The sequence below is a fragment of the Bufo bufo genome, chromosome 2, assembly GCF_905171765.1.
Source record: "Bufo bufo chromosome 2, aBufBuf1.1, whole genome shotgun sequence".
NCBI lineage: Eukaryota > Metazoa > Chordata > Amphibia > Anura > Bufonidae > Bufo > Bufo bufo.
In genome coordinates, this window is record NC_053390.1 from 104,817,402 (window position 1) to 104,835,866 (window position 18,465).

The 18,465-nt window shown below is 42.1% G+C and overlaps 1 protein-coding gene across 5 annotated transcripts in view; it reads left to right on the forward strand.

Annotated features, from left to right (window-relative positions):
* The window catches only part of HOMER1 (homer scaffold protein 1), a 135,581-nt gene that overhangs the window by 47,690 nt on the left and 69,426 nt on the right, over positions 1 to 18,465 (forward strand). For 4 of the 5 annotated variants that reach the window (XM_040421380.1, XM_040421384.1, XM_040421382.1 and 1 more), the window contains 2 exons: positions 1,912 to 2,043; positions 7,076 to 7,168. In XM_040421380.1, the coding sequence (XP_040277314.1) occupies positions 1,912 to 2,043; positions 7,076 to 7,168 (225 nt within the window). Of the gene's footprint in view, positions 1 to 718; positions 1,215 to 1,911; positions 2,044 to 7,075; positions 7,169 to 18,465 lie in introns of those variants that run through there. The other variant, XM_040421383.1, reaches the window with a different exon arrangement.

Below are 18,465 nucleotides of genomic sequence, written 5' to 3' on the forward strand. Positions count from 1 at the left end.
ACTGTATTTTCATGCAGCCACTACTAGGGGGAGCTAAGTGCAAAGAGATTATTACAGCTTCCATTGCAGTCAATGGCAACTGTATAAATTTACATGCACTGAGCTCCCCCTAGTGGTGGCTTCAGGCAAACAGGTTTATAATAGACTATATGAGGGAAGCTGCATACTTCAAACTGTATGGAGGACACTTATCAATGTATTTATATCAGATGTCTGGTCTAAATACATTGAAATGTATGCTGTTCAGAATGAGCTCCTTATTTATGAAGTCCCTGGTGCAGGGGGATAAAGTGGGTGAGGTTGACTTTTTTTAATTAATTTTTTTAATCAAAATGTATTTTGCTTAAGGCTAGTTTCACACAGAGTTAGAAACATAGAATGTGTCGGCAGATAAGAACCATTTGGCCCATCTAGTCTGCCCAATATACTAAATACTATGGATAGCCCCTGGCTTTATCTTATATGAAGGATGGCCTTATGCCTATCCCATGCATGCTTAAACTCCTCCACTGTATTTGCAGCTGCCACTTCTGCAGGAAGGCTATTCCATGCATCCACTACTCTCTCAGTAAAGTAATACTTCCATAGTTCTCCGATTCTGACCTAGCTGGATACTGCTGTTTACTGCCGAAGCCCATTGACTATAAGGGGAGCTGGTGGTCATCCAGACGTTCCCAGGCATTTTCCCAGGATTCAGCTGGACAAAAACTGTTGCATGCAGCGATATTCGTCCAGCTAAATCTCGGCATAACTACCAGATCCTATTATAGTCTATGGGGTCTGGTAGCTACAGGGCACTATCAGGCTATGCCAGATCTGGAGAACTCCAGTGGGCTGCTCTCTGTTGGAATAGCCTGCCAGATTGCTCTGTGTGAAAGAAGCCTTATAAAAAAAAAATTGTAAATTACTCAAAAATCTAGGGCACTCTGCTTTGTGTTCTGTGTTGAATCTTTGCTTTACAGATGTCCAAATAATAGAATGTAACAATGCATGGAGATTTTCATTATCAACCGCTCTGTCACTTGCACTGGGTCCAGCTTTGGCTTGGAGCAAGGAAGTAACCGGTTGACTCTTTTTTAGTTTTTGGCACCCAATAAGTTGTGCTTGTCTCAAAAATGAGGCTATGATGATGTATACACATGGCTGGCATGGTTAAACCATAGCAGAGGTAAAATGCCGGGCCTAAATACGAAGCCCTAGTGCCTCCCAAAGATGTGAGTATGGTGCCGGCCTCCTCTATCTCTAACTTGTTTCTTCTTGATGACTTTGCTCAGACCAGCCGCATACCTCCTGTCCACAGTGTCTTCACTTACACTAACCATAGATTTGGCAGCGTCCTCTGCTCATGTCATGGATGGAAAAAAACAACAACAAACCTGAACCAAAACAAATGAACTATTGGGCAGTATTGTCTTCCCGTGTCACAGGATGAAAAACAAAAATGGAGGACAAAGACTTCTAAATTTCAATTTGGCGTTGAGGCTTAAAATGACTCCCAATTAGAAAAAAAAACATAAAATCAAAAATGTTTTATGAGGTTATGGGTGAGGCCGGAAATCGTATAGTAATTGCCTAGGTTTTCTAGACCAGCAAGATAGTATTAGCAAAGAAATTGTGACTTGTGTGGCACCCGACTGATTGATACCCAGGGATTGATAACATAAAGCAGTAAGCGGGATGATACTGCATTACCTGAAGTTAGTATTATTGTAATACTGCATCGCCTGCCAGGATGGTGTATAGACAAGAAATTATAGGTAAATTAAAGGGCTAGAACGTTTATGTTATATCCATGTATTCTATAAATGACCACTTTATTTTCTATGTTAATTATTTTGAATGTACGCTTTTTTTAATGTCTTTTACTGTTTTACTGTTTATGTTTTACACTTTTATGTCTTTTTCCGCCAGGCAATAATAAATAGCACCATCAGTCCCAACATGACATTCACTAAAACATCCCAGAAGTTTGGCCAGTGGGCAGACAGCAGGGCTAACACAGTATATGGCCTTGGCTTCTCCTCCGAGCACCATCTCACAAAGGTGAGTACATTGTGATTGAGCATGCTGGTTGCTACATAACAGTCAGGCTATGTAGTCTAGAGGTGGTGGTCACCGCTGTTGGATAGCAGCGTAGTCCTGAATCTTTTGCTACGATTAGGGTACGACCACATAGCCCTATTCGTTTTATGGTTGTGCCTCGACTCCAAGGCCGCAGTGGGCTCTAATTAAGCTAATAAGGACTGCACAACGACCATGCGGCACCTTCAGTATCGTACAGCAATTAACAGTGGTCCTCGTTAGCTTAATTAGAGCCCGCTATGTCTGTACAGCTGCGTGATATCTGACCGCAGCATGGTCGTGACGCAAGCTGAACACGACCACACAGTGTGCACGGTGTGGTCGTACCCAAAAGAAAAAGCTTGGCAGTATGTTAAGGATTTGTATGTTTAAGGGCTCATGCACATGAGCGTGATCAGCCTGGGAAACCTAATCCATCATTCCGTTGTTCTAAAGTAAACCTGCAAGAAGAACTAAACCAACCAAATACAAAGTTTTCTATAGAAATAATTCTAGGAACATGGGGACAGATATATTAAGATTGGTTAATTTTATACCAGAATATTTAGCCTGCACCAGGGGCATATTTATAGGAGAAGCAGAGGAAGTGGCTGCTTTGGTGCCCAAACTCACAAGGGGCCCCCTAAGGAGGAGATTTTATTGTCAGGGCCCCGTCAACTGTATTATACAATGACATTATATACAGTGATACTGTAGGAAACGGACGGAGCGGCTACCGGGCCTCATCTGAGAGCTTGATCTTGACTAGCCACAGGTGTGGGGGTTGCACTGAGTTGGGGGTTATGAAGAAGTTGCTGGGGGGAAGGGGGTCCTTAAAAATTTTTCTGTGGGGCCCAGTCAGTTCTAGTTATGCCACTGGCTTGCGCCATGTGTCTAAGTCTATGTTTTAGAAAGTGGTGAACAGAAGATGCGACACAGAAATCCCTGTTTGTAACACAATGCGGCACAAAGATATTAAACGTAGGGCTCAGATGCTATGTACCTATTCTAAACCAGTAATGTCATTTCCCAGCTGTTATTAAACTACAACTCCCAGCATTCTCTGACAGCTCAGGAGATGCAGGAAGTTTAAATTTCATAGCAGTTGTAAAGCGAGGGGTTGCACACCAATGATTTAAGGTACTCTTACGTGCAATGGTGGTGACGCAGCATAAAGTTGCACCAGCAATATATTTCAAATCTGACCTGGATAATAATAGTATAGAATATACTGCATACCATATGTTTATCAGTTTCATTCCTTGAAGTTCACCTCTTTCTGCTGACTGTATCTCCTCTGCAGTGGTAAAAGGTACCAATGTATGTATAACAGGGATGGACTGTTTCTGTATCCTTTCTGCTCCTTTAAGCAGTAGCTGGGTTTTATGAAAGGGGTTATGCCATGACTATTGTAAAAAAATTAAAATCAGACATCATATAGTACATAACAATACCTTTCTAACAAAGCTAGAACCAGCCCTGTACCTCACATGGATCCAGAGATCTCCCCATTAACTGCTCCAATTGCTCTGATACAATATCTTCAGCCTGGCAGCTCAGGGGTGTGTCCTTTCAGCTGCAGCTCTCTCCCTGTAACTGCCACAGCTTCTAGCAGTACATATAGCTGGTGGCAGTTGAAGATTTAGGGCTCATGTACTCGACCGTATGTATTTTGCAGTCCACAAAAAACGGATCCGCAAAAAATACAGATGACATCCGTTTGCATTCCGGAACAGCTGGCCCCTAATAGAACAGTCTTATCCTCGTCTGTAATGCGGACAATAATAGGACATGTTCCATTTTTTTGCGGAACGGAAATATGGACATACGGAAACGCAATGCACACGGAGTAACTTCCGTATTTTTTTGCGGACCCATTGAAATGAATGGTTCCGCATACGGTCCGCCAAAAAAACGGAATGGACACGGAAAGAAAATAGGTTTGTGTGCATGAGCCCTTAAACGGAGAATGCTCAACTAGCTCAGTGGGACGAACAAAAAATAAGGAAAAGAGCAAACAGCAGGTGGCTGTTACATTAACAGATACATATCATTGAATATCTCATTGGCTATACTAAATGTTTTATTATATGCAATTACAAAAGTATTCAGATCCAGGTGCTGGTTTGATAAATGTAGAATATGCTTTGTGACACAATCCTTTTAAGTATAGTATAGCCCAGAGGTGTAGATTTATTAGTATTGTGGCCCAGGGAAGGGTTGTCACTATGTACAATCGTTAATTTAAAGGCTACGTACACCTGCTGGGGCATTTTTTTTTATGATTGCATTTTACTCATTTTGGGCTAAAAATCATTTTTTTCAATTGGTCTTTATTAAAAATATTGAGCCTTTCTGTCTCAAAGGGTTAACAGTTTTTCTAGCTATGTGTACTTTCACTATCACTTTTTGCCGATCATTCAAATAACCATTATCTCTAAATTACTAAGAGGTCATAAACACTTATTTTAAGGCCCTATTACCTGACGGAAGAGAGAAAATTCAGATCCTGTTAATTGAGCATCTCAGCCCTGTACAGAGAAAAGGACTCCATATTTTTTAATAAAGACCAGTTGAAAAAAAAAAATGTTTTACCTCATAATGAGTACAATGCAATAATAAAAAAGAATTGCCCTAAAGGTATACATAGCCTTTAACAATTAAATGGCTCATGATAAATGTAATATTGTATATTATTATATATCAGACACAAGCTCTGCACCAACCTATTGTGTATACGCTTTGTTTTTGTCAAATTTGGCCATTGATAATTACATTGTAGAGCTGCTACTAATAGATCACACCCCTGGGGTCAAACTGGCCCACCTGAATACCAGAGGATACCTCGGGCCCAGGCTCTAACACAATAATGGGCCCCAAACATCCAGAAGAAGACAACTGTTCCAAGAGGGGTATTCCAATACCGGGGTCTGACAGCTTCCATCCCCACTAGTCATCAAAGTGTAGGGGCTTCTGCCCTTTTGGCATTTTTCCTGCACAGTTTAAGTAAATGAGTCTGAGTTGCAGTCCCTGGATGCCCGTGGTGCAGTGCTCTATAGCGGTTCATACACTGCTAATGAATGCGGGTGTCTCGGCGGTCAGACTTCCATCAATTAGCAAGTGACTCACAATACACTGATAAATCTTCCCCAGCATGTATATGTTACCTTTTCTTGTGGTTGTTGCTCTTGTTTGATTTCATTGCCTATATTTAACTGGGTTTTTGCAACCTATAAAATTTTTATGCTTGTTTTGGTTATTTATATATTGTTCCTTTGTTTTTCTTGGTGCTCATAGAGTGGTAGAAAAAACATGGATGCAAGTCTAGCCGCAGGAACATTTATATTATATTTATAACATGTAACATAGGACATTTATATTATATTTATAATTTGTACTTAAAGGGGTTGTGCCACTAATATAAATGTATACCGCCAAACAGATATTGCTGTTATATCACTTTCCCCATACACCACCTTTTATCAAAACCGCCTTATTCTAAAGTTATTCACCTACCATCGCACCCTGTAGCATTTGTGAATTGATTTTCAGTTGCTGCAGGTTGTAATACAAGACATAGGAAGAGTCATTGGTAAGAACAAGGGGTGTAGTTAGTGTCACATGATCTGCTGATGTCAGGACACATTTCACTGCCCTAAGGCATGATGGGGCAGAAGTCACATGACAAACCAGGAAATATGATTCAAGCATGGGGGATAAGAGAAAACTGCAAATGAGGTAAACTTGAAAAAAAAAAAAAAACAATCCAAGAAGGAATGGTAGCTAGAGTAACTGATGAAAATACACTTAAGGCCGCATTCATGGTCCCCAATGCACGGGCAACATCCGTGCAGCGGGCCAGACCCATTCAACTTGAATGGGTCCGTGGTCTGTCCGAACCACAAAAAAATATGACATGTCATATTTATTTGCCGTGCGGAACAACGGAAAGAAACACCCAGGGAAGCACTCCGTAGTGCTTCCGGTGTTCCGTTCCATGACACCGTTCCGCATCCCAGGAATTGCTGACCCATTCAAGTGATGCGGGGTGCACACGGACGGCGGCCATAGATTTCCGACCCGCCGTTTGCGTGACCCCGCCTTAGAGTGAAAAAGATTTTATAGCACAACCCCTTTAAAGGGAGTCTGTCAGCAGGAAATTCACTGTTAAACCAGTCGCAATGTCTTCTAGGGCTAGCTCAGATGAAAGCAATAATTCTGTTCACTTACTGATCCATTGCTTCCTTCTGGGGAAAAAAGTACTTTGAATCCATATGAAAATGAACAGCTAGGTGCACCGAGGGCGGGCCCAAACCACTCTGTGCACCCTTTCTCCTCTTGGTTTCTCTGCCAGCCCCTCCTTCTACTTGCTGATTTACAGGACCAGGTTTCTGCATGGTCATCTTGTCTGGCCCTGTCAATCAAATCTGAGGGGGAGGGGCTGGCGGAGAAAGCAACAGGAGCAAAAGTGCACAGAGTGGTTTGAGCCCGCCCTTGGTGCACTTAACTGCTCAATTGCATATGGATTAAAAGTACTTTTTCCCCAGATGGATCACTTGGTGAAAGGTATCATTCCATTTGTCTGAGCTAGCCCTACAAGGTGCTGTGCCTGGTTTATCAGCGATTTTCCCAGAAACAGACTTTAAAGCATAGCAGTTATAAGATACCATAGGCGAGAACCCTGGCTATAAGAGTAGAGGGGGACATACTACAGTAGGCCCATTTGCCTATAGGTTACCTTGTATCTACACGGGTTTGACATATAATTTTTCTCCCCCCAGAATATGAGCTTGCAGACTGAGGCTCATACACATGACTGTAGTATATAGCACTGTACTGCGCTTTGTACACTTCAGTATATTGTGTGTACATCACATAGTATTTCCCCATAGAAGCACAGAAACAGCCATAAATAGTGAGGGGACCACCCCAAACTCACACACCTCTCTGTACTTCGCCCAGGGCACAGCTTGTTTATTTGTGAATTTAATTAATTTTCTATTTCATTGATTAGTTTGCAGAAAAATTTCAGGAATTTAAAGAAGCTGCTCGATTAGCAAAGGAAAAATCCCAAGAAAAGATGGAACTGACTAGTACTCCTTCCCAGGTAACGTTCCCATCTAGCATATTTATTATTATCAAGACGATAAGAGTACACGTGTCACCTGCTGACTGTTAAGTGCAAACGTCCCGATTCAGCTTTTACCTCATTTCATGTTCAGGTTTTAGTGGATAATGGTTTAGTGGACTTCAGGGTGTCAGGGTGTTCTATCAGTCCAGACCAATGTCTGCTGGGTCTCTTTGGTTTGCAAACTGATGCTATTTGGAATCCATGGGGGAGATTTAGAATCTGGTGTAAAGTAGAACTGGCTTAGTTGCTCATAGCAGCCAATCAGATTCCACCTTTCATTTTTCACAGCTCCATTGGAAAATGAAAGGTGAAATCTAATTGGTTGCTATGAGCAACTAAGCCAGTTCTACTTTACACCAGTTTTATAAATTTCCTCCCATGTTTTTATTTATTGCATTAGTAACATATACTATAGTAATTATAGTGATAGCATACGGACACAGAAATAACAGCCCCAGGAGTAATACTGTAGTTCAGCTCCTGTTTAATTTAATGGGATATGAGCTGCAGTTACCCAGCATGGCCACTACACAGTGGATGGAGCCTTATGCTCTGGGCCAGCAACTGATTGGTGGGGTGCCAGTTTCCAGACTTCCTCCAATCTGATATCGATGACAGGTGATCAATACTTAGCGTGAGGACAACCCCTTTCATTTCTTGCCTCTATTGATTTCAGGGAGTACAGGGACCCTGTTTTCGTGATCAGCGGGAATCCCAGTGGTGGGACCTCAACCTATCTAATGGTTATCCTCTATCCTATTATTACAAGTGGTAGGGTCTCAAAGGGATTTTCTGGTTTGCATCAAAATCCTCTAAAATAGTCCTTTATGGAGGGAGCTGTAATTTTGTATTGTATTTCTTTTATTTGTATTGCTCCTATCTGTTGTTCTGGGCTGTGGTCACATGACCATGTCCATGCCACTCCTTCTTATTTTCTGTGATGTCCATCGGCGTATTAAAGCAGCAACAGGGGCAGTGTCTATGTAACTAGCTGGCGGGAGAAGCTATAAACTAGCTGGGTGGGAGGAGCTATAAACTAGCTGGGTGGGAGGAGCTATAAACTAGCTGGGCGTTGTTAGGGGCGGTGATAGCGGAGTGTCTATGTAACTAGCTGGGTGGGAGGAGCTATAAACTAGCTGGGTGGGAGGAGCTATAAACTAGCTGGGTGGGAGGAGCTATACACTAGCTGGGTGGGAGGAGCTATAAACTAGCTGGGCGTTGTTAGGGGCGGTGATAGGGGAGTGTCTATGTAACTAGCTGGGTGGGAGGAGCTATAAACTAGCTGGGTGGGAGGAGCTATAAACTAGCTGGGTGGGAGGAGCTATACACTAGCTGGGTGGGAGGAGCTATAAACTAGCTGGGCGTTGTTAGGGGCGGTGATAGGGGAGTGTCTATGTAACTAGCTGGGTGGGAGGAGCTATAAACTAGCTGGGTGTTGTTTGGGGCAGTGATGGGGGAGTGTCTATGTAACTATATGGTGGGAGGAGCTATAAACTAGCCAGATGGGAGGAGCTATAAACTATCTGGGCGTTGTTAGGGGCAGTGATAGGAAAGTGTCTATGTGACTAGCTGGGTGGGAGGAGCTATAAACTAGCTGGGTGTTGTTTGGGGCAGTGATGGGGGAGTGTCTATGTAACTATATGGTGGGAGGAGCTATAAACTAGCTGGGTGTTGTTAGGGGCGGTGCTGGAGCTGCGGCAGAGAAAGGAGAAGTGCATCATGTGTTTGGTTGGATAGAGCAATGGGAAGTGCTACATACAGGATGAAAAGAAACCGGAGGGATTGGCTAACATGGTGAGGAGAGTCCAAATTGAAAAAAAAAAACATGGGAAAGATGTACACGAGGTAAGTAACTAGATGAGTATATCTGTTAAACTCCAAAGTAAAATCAGAAAACCCTTTCAAGGCATACACTGTCACTCTGGGAATGTATTAAAATAGAAAATATAATAAATCCCCATACAAAGCACAGTGAATGTAAAAACAATTCTTAATACCAATGATGTTTACACCACAATTACTGAACCCACTTATTGCTGCAGGGCCCTAGCGGATGTAATATGGAAGTGCGCAGGGTGTTAATGTAATCAGTAAGGAACAGATTGTTTGCAGTCCCAATACTATTCACAAAGCCATAAATGTCCCAGTGAATCTCCTATACGGCCAATATACTAGTAATGATAATAATATGTCTCCGCGATGCTAATACAGATGTCACTGTACAAATCCTGTGATACTGCTCTAATAATCTAGCCCCAGTAATATGAAGCACCTTTTCTCACATCCCACACTTGATAACTGCAATATCATTATTTTCTGTGTTATAATAATTAAAGGGGTTCTCTGGGACCTTACCAAAATTCTCTTCTTGTGGAAGGAAGAGCATTTCAGCAGTGCTCAGCTTCTGTCGCACCGCCGATTCCTTAATCTCTGCTGTGATGACATGATCATCAGACTGGCTGTGGAATCTAACGGTAAAGCCTCTGTCACGGCTGTATGTGAGTAACAATAGTATACACAGTAAAAGAGCTACTGACCGGACCCAAACTAGGGAGGATAAAGGGTGACGCCTGTCAGACCCTCAAAGCTCTCCCTATGCTGCTAAAGCACATGCCCGGATCCAAATGGCGGAACGAGGCATGCCCACGTGCCTAAGACTGATGACCACTGTAACCCCTACAATAGTGGAAGGGGCACGGCCACCGGTGCCCTACTCAGTATATGGAGGGAACCATGGCCACCTCAGATCCAGTCAGAAAATAATCAGGTACACAACAATGTCTGTACACTTAGCTGAAGGTGTTGCAGCCGCAGAGAAGACAGATCCAAGGACAGCTGGCAATATCCGGAGTGCTTGCTGCAGCAGAACACAGGTCCAGTGAACTGATAGCTACAAGTGAAGATACTAAAGCAAGAGCTACAACAGAAATGAGAACTATAATCCACGCCCTACAATAGGAGGAGGGGTGATATAAAGAGAGGGAAATCAAACGCACGAGGAACAGCTGGGAGGAAGGAAACCAAAAGTAAACAGAGCAGTGAGAACTCCTCCCAGCTCTAGTAGTGACATCATCACAGGGGTGGAGAAACAGAGCTGTGAGAACGTCCCAAAGCTCTGGTAGTGACAGCCCCGACCTGATGTGATCCTGCGTCTTCCTTTGCATGCCGTAGAAGAGTCCACAGACAGTCAGGAGATCACGTGAGGCAACAGAGAGGTAAGCTCTTCTGAAACTCTCTGCCTCCCACAGGTTAGTTGAAAGAAAATGTAAGTAAAGTTCTTGAGAACCTCTTCAAGCTGCATTGGCAATGGTTACTTACTCTACCCAGGAGTTTCACGTGTGGATTCAGTGTTATATGCATGCTTTAAGAACATCTACCGAATCACTGGAGTTCTCTCAATGCCTGTGCAGGCGTATTAGTATATTGGGATTCTTAACTGGTGAGCAGCCGGCTTCTTTTTTTTCTTTTCAAGGTTCTTTTTATTATTTATATAATTATAAGAAAGGAGCAACAAACATCAGTACATTACTTCAAAGAATGCAATTGAATTATCAAACGACCGAGGCGTTACCGTCAAGTCAAATTGCATAATGAAGAGGCACATATGACGTAATTAGTGCTACTAATGATAGAGGTACAGTAAGGGTAGAAATAACGGAACATCCTATAGATTAACAATACAATAACAAACATAGGTGCACTCTGCAGTCTCACTAATTCTCAAACTGATTTTAAAATTGAGAGATTAGTCAACATGTCCTACGGTGTAGAACATGTCTAAGCCCGGACACCACGACAAGGTTTCTCAAGTAGCCCGGGACCCTACACTCTCCTACCTGAGCCATATGGGCGATACCAGGAGCCAGTGGGCAAATTACAGGAGCATAAGGCCGACTCGCAAACAACTCACCAGTTACCTCCAGCATGTGGCCATGCTTGCAATGGGAGGAGGGAGGAGTCTGTGAGTCCCACTCAAGACTTGCTATCCTATAGATTAACTTCAATAGTCGAAGGTTGTCAGTATTGAGAGGTAAAATTGAATTCAAACAGAAGGGAAAGAGGGGGGAGGAGGCAAGGGAAAAAAAAAGGGGGGGGGGGGAATAAAGGGCGTACTAGTTTGTGTCCCAAAACCTGAAGACTACTGTACATATGGTCTATAAGGAGGAATGTGAGAAGGTAAACTGTAGAATGAATATGTAAGTATCACTCTCTGTGTTTGGATAGCTACTCAGCTCTCAGGCAGGGAAGTGTCTATACTTTGCCCAGGGACACCATATCTTCTGGAAGGAAGCAAAGGTTTTAGTCTCCCAACTCGCCAACTCCTCTAAACAAAACAAAGAATCAACCTTCTCCGACCATTGTCTGAGAGTCAGAGGGGAGTCCGATTTCCAATAAGTAGGAACTAATATTCTGGCAGCAGCAAGGAGGTGTTTTATTAGTTTCAGTGTGTGTTTAGGTAGTCCGTCGGGGAATAAGGTTAGCAGTCAAGTCTCTGGAAGCAAGGAGAGACATGTAACGGCAACCAGATTAATCTGGGCTAGGACAGATGTCCAATAAGGGACTATGAGTGGGCATGTCCACCAGAGATGGAAGTATGTGCCTATCTGTTGTCCTTATCTCCAACTATTGGGGTTATAATTAGGGTTGTATCTGTTTAGTGTTCCTGGGGTTAAATGCCATCTAGTTAGAATTTTATATCCAAATTCATATGCATTTAGAGGATTGCTTAGGAGCCAGGAAGATTTTACGCAAATCCTCTTCTGTGAATTCCCGGTCTTTTTATCACGCTTTAATGAAGGGAAGTTTCAGGTTGGTGGGTGAAGAGAGCAAGAGTGTACTAAGAGTCGACAATACTTTCTTTGGAGTTTTAAGTTGGGTTAGAATAGCTTCAAATTTTGTTGCTGATCTCTAGCTTCTAGATTGCGACTATCTTGAATCTTTGCTTCTAAAAGAATCAGTTGGAGTTATCAAAAACCAAAATCTATTTTCTTTTTTAATAGATTTCCCAGAGCGACAGTCTGTGCTTGGCGAGCGGCCCGGTTGTAATAATATATTTATTCCAATTTAACCCCAAGAGTACAAGGGGCGGGGTCAGTGCACTCGGTACAAAATCCTTTTTCACATAATTTATCCCGTGATTAATGTCAAAAATGTAAATCGGACATGATATGAGACATGATAAGCTCTTTCTAACAAAGCTAGAACCAGCCCTGTACCTCACATGGATCCAGAGATCTCATTCATTGCTCTGCTACATTTATTTCCAGCTGGCAGCTCAGGGTGTGTGTCCTTTCTCAGGGGGCATTTCCCTTTTTGCTGCATCTGGTGGAAGTTGAAGGATGGAAGTGAGCATATGCGTCCACCTCAGTGAAGTGGACAGCGAAATAAAGTAAAGAACAGGCAGCAGGTGGCGCCATACTAAATGGTTAATGTATTTATTTTTTTAACTTATATAGCGCTACTATATTCTGCAGTGCTTAGTTTGTATATAGAATCCTCTGGCACAAGTGATGTTGGAATATGTTGACAAATATGAAATTCATTATATCCATGTTTGATATGTGATCCAACATCATGCTGTTATACGATAAATCTGATCTACAGTATGCTCCACCAAATGTCTCCTCTCTGCACTGAAAGGAACAAGAACATCCTGTGTCTGGTACTTCTGTTCTATTTAAGGTTGTCCTAATGGTTTCTCCACTCACCAGCTTAGTGGATTTGATTGAAGGACATTTGCATCTGACATCTGGTCATTTCCTGTGGAGTAAGGAATTGGTGATGGTCCAGTTTTTGCAAAACAGGTGTCCAGTTTGGCTGGGAAAAAAAGCTGTAATCACAGTTGGCATGGCTTAGCCATCTCCACCGAGAGATGAGAGATTGAGAGCCTGCTGACACAAAATTCTAATCCAATTATGTAGATATCAGTCCCATTTATTTGGGTTCTCTTGTTTAGAGGGACATGCTATTCATGCTCAGAACGGACATTACATTGCTGAAACTAAGCCATGCTGCTGGATTATCCATGCACTGCCGGTTTATTTTACAAGAGAAACAGTTCTTTGCAAGGTGACATTTTGGAAATAACCCACTTCAAGGTTATCTTCGAAATCAGACGGTACCGTATTATTACTGAAAATAAAGATATAAAGTCAAATTCAATTTATATGATGTTGGGCCCTGATGGGTGTTGGACTATTAGCCGTTGTTAATAAGACACTAGAAAAGTATATAAAACTTAGGTATCAGGGCAGATAACCTCCAGGAAAATTGACACCTTTGGGGAAATTTTTCATTATTGCATTCCATGCATTTTGGGTTAAAAATAATTTTTCCAATTGGTGTTTATTACAAATTTTTAACAGTTTTTCTTTTACAGCTTTAAATGTTTTTGCAGATTAGCAGGTTTTCTGTTTTACATTGAATCCGTCAGAGAACTGCTTTGACGGCTCGATCAGTAGTCCTTGTCTGAACTTTCCTAAGGCTGAGTTCACATCACTGTTTAGCTTTCCGTTTTTCTGATCCGTCAGAAGAAGAGAGAGAGAGGGGAAAAAACAGGATCCTGTAAAAAAAAAAAAACGGGTCCTGTTGCATCAGTTGTCATCTGTTTGAGCCATTTCCGTCTGAGATGCTTTTTTTTTTTTAGACAGGGAAAAAAAATCCTGCGTGCAGTACTTTTTTTATACAAAAAAAACGGATTTCAGATGGAAATTACTCAAACGGATGACAACTGATGCAACAGGATCCTGTTTTTCTTTCTCTTCTTCTGGCGGATCAGAATAACTGAAAGCTAAACGGTGATATGAACTCAGCTTAGGCCAGGTTCACATCGGCGTTATTGAATTCCGTTATAGGTTCCGTTATAACAGAGTTATAGGACAGAATGCAAAATGGAAGCCTTTAAGAGGCATTCCGTTTTGCTCCGTCCTAGCACATGTCTATGGGGGCACATGACGGTTCAGTTTGTTTCCGTTATACATGAAGGAAAAAATTGTCCTTTCGACAGGACTGTTTTTTCCGTCATGTATAACAGAAACAAATGGAACCGTTATGTGCCCCCGTAGACATGTATTAGGACGGAGCAAAACAGAATGCCTCTTAAAGGCTTCCATTTTGCATTCTGTCCTAGAATTCCATTATATTCCATTATAGGTTCCGTTATTCAATAACGCTGATGTGAACCTGGCCTAAAACACTGCTAAACTCATCAGACTGATAAGAATTTAGCTATAACCAGTGTTTATGAGCTGCCAGGAGTTCAGAGATAAGGGCTACACATCCAGTAGTCAGTGTAGCTCCCTGAAGGATTCATTGTAAAACAGAAAGCCTGCTAGATGTAAAAGAAAAACTGTTCATAATTATTATTTTTTTTTTATAAAGATAAAGTGAAAAAATTATTTTAGCCCAAAATGATTAAAATGCAATAGTAATTAAAATAAAATGCCTCCATAGGTATCCATAGCCTTTAAATTGTACATTCCCTATACTTTATTATTAGAGGAGTTTCACTGTTGATGCTTTCTATTCAATCTTCTGCTTCTGATTTTAGGAGATTCCAGGTTTTGTGGCAGTTTTGTGTTAGAAATTTTGGAATTTTACAAGACTTTTATTTTGTATGTCCAAGATAAATGAAAACCCAGGCAGCAGCAGTAAATGTCATAAAATAACAACAACAAAAAGTCCTACCCGTCCCTTTTCTTCCATGCTGCTTCCAGTGTCATGTTCTGGTCCTGCAGTGTTGATGTCATCTTCCTGGCTGCAGTGATGACATCCTGTACACACCAGGTCACCATGCAGCCAATCGCTGGCCTCAGCAGTATGCAAGGCATACAGCAGCTGGTGCGAATGGGACATCACTGCCGCAAGGGGTATGACAATTACTGATGCAGACCCAGTTTTTATTTAACTCCTTGCAAGGCCACAGATGCATGAAAAAGACTATGCACAGAGCCTATATGGTGGCATACCTCCCAATAGGTCCGTATTATGAAAGTCATAGGAATTCTGCTGACCACCATTTGCCATGCCATAGCACCTTTTTATACCCCCAGATTCTCACTGCACAATTTTGTTCATTTCTAATTCCATCTCGCTTATTAGTTTGTTTGTTATTTGATTATTTTGCCTAAAAGCATTTTTTTAAATTACACCCTATGTAGTGTGCCAGGCTGCACGGCTAGAAAGAAACCATAAAGAATATAAACCCCCACCACCCCCTGCCCTAGAGCCCTTATGTACTGTATCACTTCATCACTTAGAAGTCATGTAATGGCCTGATATTAAATAGATTTTTTTTACAGTTCTCCAGTATTTTCTATAAAGTAGCTAAAGTTTCCACTTGTTACACAGGTCTCCTGCAATACAAGGTAAGGTCAGAGGGAATCCAGAAACAATTTGTGCTTAGCCTGTCATGTTGTTTTAAAGTGTTTGTGTGAAAACCCCATTAAGCTGCCATCATAAGTCCTCTGTTTTCATTGATGAGTGGTGGAGGGCTACCACGGCCATGTATGAGGCATCTGTGAGGAAGTCATGTCACTGGTTTCCAATTGAAATAGAGGATTGGTGCTGGAGAAATAATTCATAAGGTAAGCATATTCTAAGACAGAGCCATGTGCACCTATGATTTAGAGAGGCATATGTATATTCAGTTAAAACTTCCTTTAAACCAAATCAACTTGGCACAGTAGGGCTTCAATAGGGTCAGCGGTGTACGAGTGTACGGATTCCAAAGCGCTATAGGCACCCTTCCGTTGCCTATTTTGTAGGTAAAACGTGAAAAATAAGTATATTGTAAATCAGTTACCATATTTTTCGCTTTATAAGATGCATCTTATAAAGCAAATACTGGTGAGTGCTTAAATTATGGAAACACTCACTAGTATGCAGGATATGTGGGGTTCAGTGACTATGGCACTGCTAGTGCTTACTGTACTCACCACTTCCTGGCCTTCTCCAGGCCCGAGCCGCACTGTCCTGTACGTAGTCCGGTCAAAGTTATCTGCCTCAGTGTCCCCAAGTGGCATGTCACTGTTGGCTCATGTGCTGCTTGGAGAAATGTCGCCACTGAGACCAGTCATTGGCTGCAGCAACACACGTGACCCTCTCCATCCGGAAGTTGATAGAAGGGGACTGGAAGTCCAGTAATGCCTGGAACAGTTGTAATACCTACAGTAGTTATTAGTTTGAGGTGAAGTTGATGTAGTGGTGTTAGATGCAGGAAGGAGTCCCAAGTCCCAGTCCTTGTTCGACACTTGCCTTGTTATTTTCTAGGCATAACTACAATATCTACAGTCCTACAATATCATGTCTTAATCTGATGTCATTAAACCAATGCGGACGGTAAAGGATTTTGTCTACAGTAATGAGCATCTAGAATTTAAGCATAGGTTTTCTCTAGTCTAAAGGTGGATTTAGCCTGACCGATTTTTGGACAGATTGTCCGCAACGACTGTTCCTGCGAACGCTCGTTCCTGACAATCTGCCCAACTAAATGTGCCGCCGATCACCCGATGAACTAGTGAACCGCTTGTGGTTTGTGCAGGCACATCAGTCATCATTTCTGGGCACCAGACCATGCTGTCTAAACAGTGATCTACTGCCCAGAAACAATGATTCTGTATGGGGACGTAGGTAACCAATAGCGATCCCTTGTCCAGATCGCTGCATGTAAATCTGCAGTCTCCTTCAGTGAACGAGCGGCCGACTGTTGGGAAAGAAAGCTTCCTTCCTGACAATCAGCTGTAACATCGTGCAGTGTAAACCCTCCTTTAGCCCATGTTTTCCATGCTGTTATAATGAGAGGATTAGTCCTGAAGTCTGCAGGGAGGGAAGAGTAAAGGATGTGCAGGAGACAAGTGAGTGAGATCTTAGGTGAAAACTGCTGATCTAAGTGGCAATCAAAACAATATCCTATATAATCTAGCGGTCCATCTTAGATTAATAATTCTTTTTAAGGGAAACTGATGCCTCCTTTGGCTCAATGTTGTTGGGAAATCAAAGACTCAAACAAAGTCATCTGTTATTCCATTTAAAACCACAAAATAATGAGTTGATCCTTTTGATATCTTTTGATTAAAAAAAAAAAACCATGGAGTGACTGGAGGGGATAGAGGAATTTGTGAAAAACAGATTGGTCCTTCCCAAAAAACAAAAATTATGTGAAGTTCTTCCAAGACAGAAGTTGACACTTTAGGTGGGATAAACAGGGGCCAATGTTGAGTTTATACAGATGAGACGGGTTCCTTGTGATCTGTACTCCCAGGTATGAATATGATAGAAATTTCACCTGAAGGCATAGCTGGAGGACCAGGTTAGTCTCAAAAGCAAGGCGTTCAACTTAACTGATCCATAAGCCTTACAGGGAGCCATATTGGTGTATGTCTTTAGGATGTTTTTGAGGGAGGAAGTAGGAAATGTGTAATAATAATAAAAATGCTTACCATTTTAGATGACGATGACCTATTTGAATCCCTTGAAAGGAGGTTATCAGTTGCAAGTTGTCTATAGAGGAGGACTATTGAGAGGTTCAACAATAGGGGTGAAGGTGGGCAGTCCTAAGGTGTTCCCTGAAACACTGGGATGGGCAGGGAGTGGAGTCCATTGTTTTGTGAGACAGGTACCAGCTTGATTCTGTCAACAGCAATGAGCTCGAGGAGGAGGGATTTTGTATATAGACAGTGGCTGCTATAGCCTGACGTATATGTTTGGTGGAATGCCTGTTTCTGAGAAACCCAAACTGAGTGGGGGCTATTACGTGGCCCTATAGTGTGCAAGTACGACCACCACTGCTGGATTGCAGTAACCATGGAGACAAGCAGAATATAATGTGATGGAGAAATGAATCCAGCCAGCAAGAAGGCAATATGGACAATCACAATATATTAGTAAGAGCCTTGTAGTAACTTTCTCTACATGATGAATGCCATTTACTGAAGTGAGACAACCCCTTTAATGCTCCCAGTGGAAGACCTCCTTTATAATATGGCATAAATATTTCTTCCCATGCAGGGGTGGACACGGAACTTCAAGTGGCCCTGGAAAAAAAAAGAACAGTGGCCCCAGATACCACAGTGTAGCACAAAATACTATCTAAATGAATTAATGCTGAGAGCATAAGATCTTTATGTACCTTGCTTTTGGCCAAGAGTAAGGTTTAGGTGGTCCTATGGGCATCGGCCCATCGGGAAATTTCCCTGTAGGGTCTATGGCCAATCCGCCCCTGTTCTCATGGATACTGTCCTGTAGGCCAGTAGCAGTCTCAGATCTATAGGCAC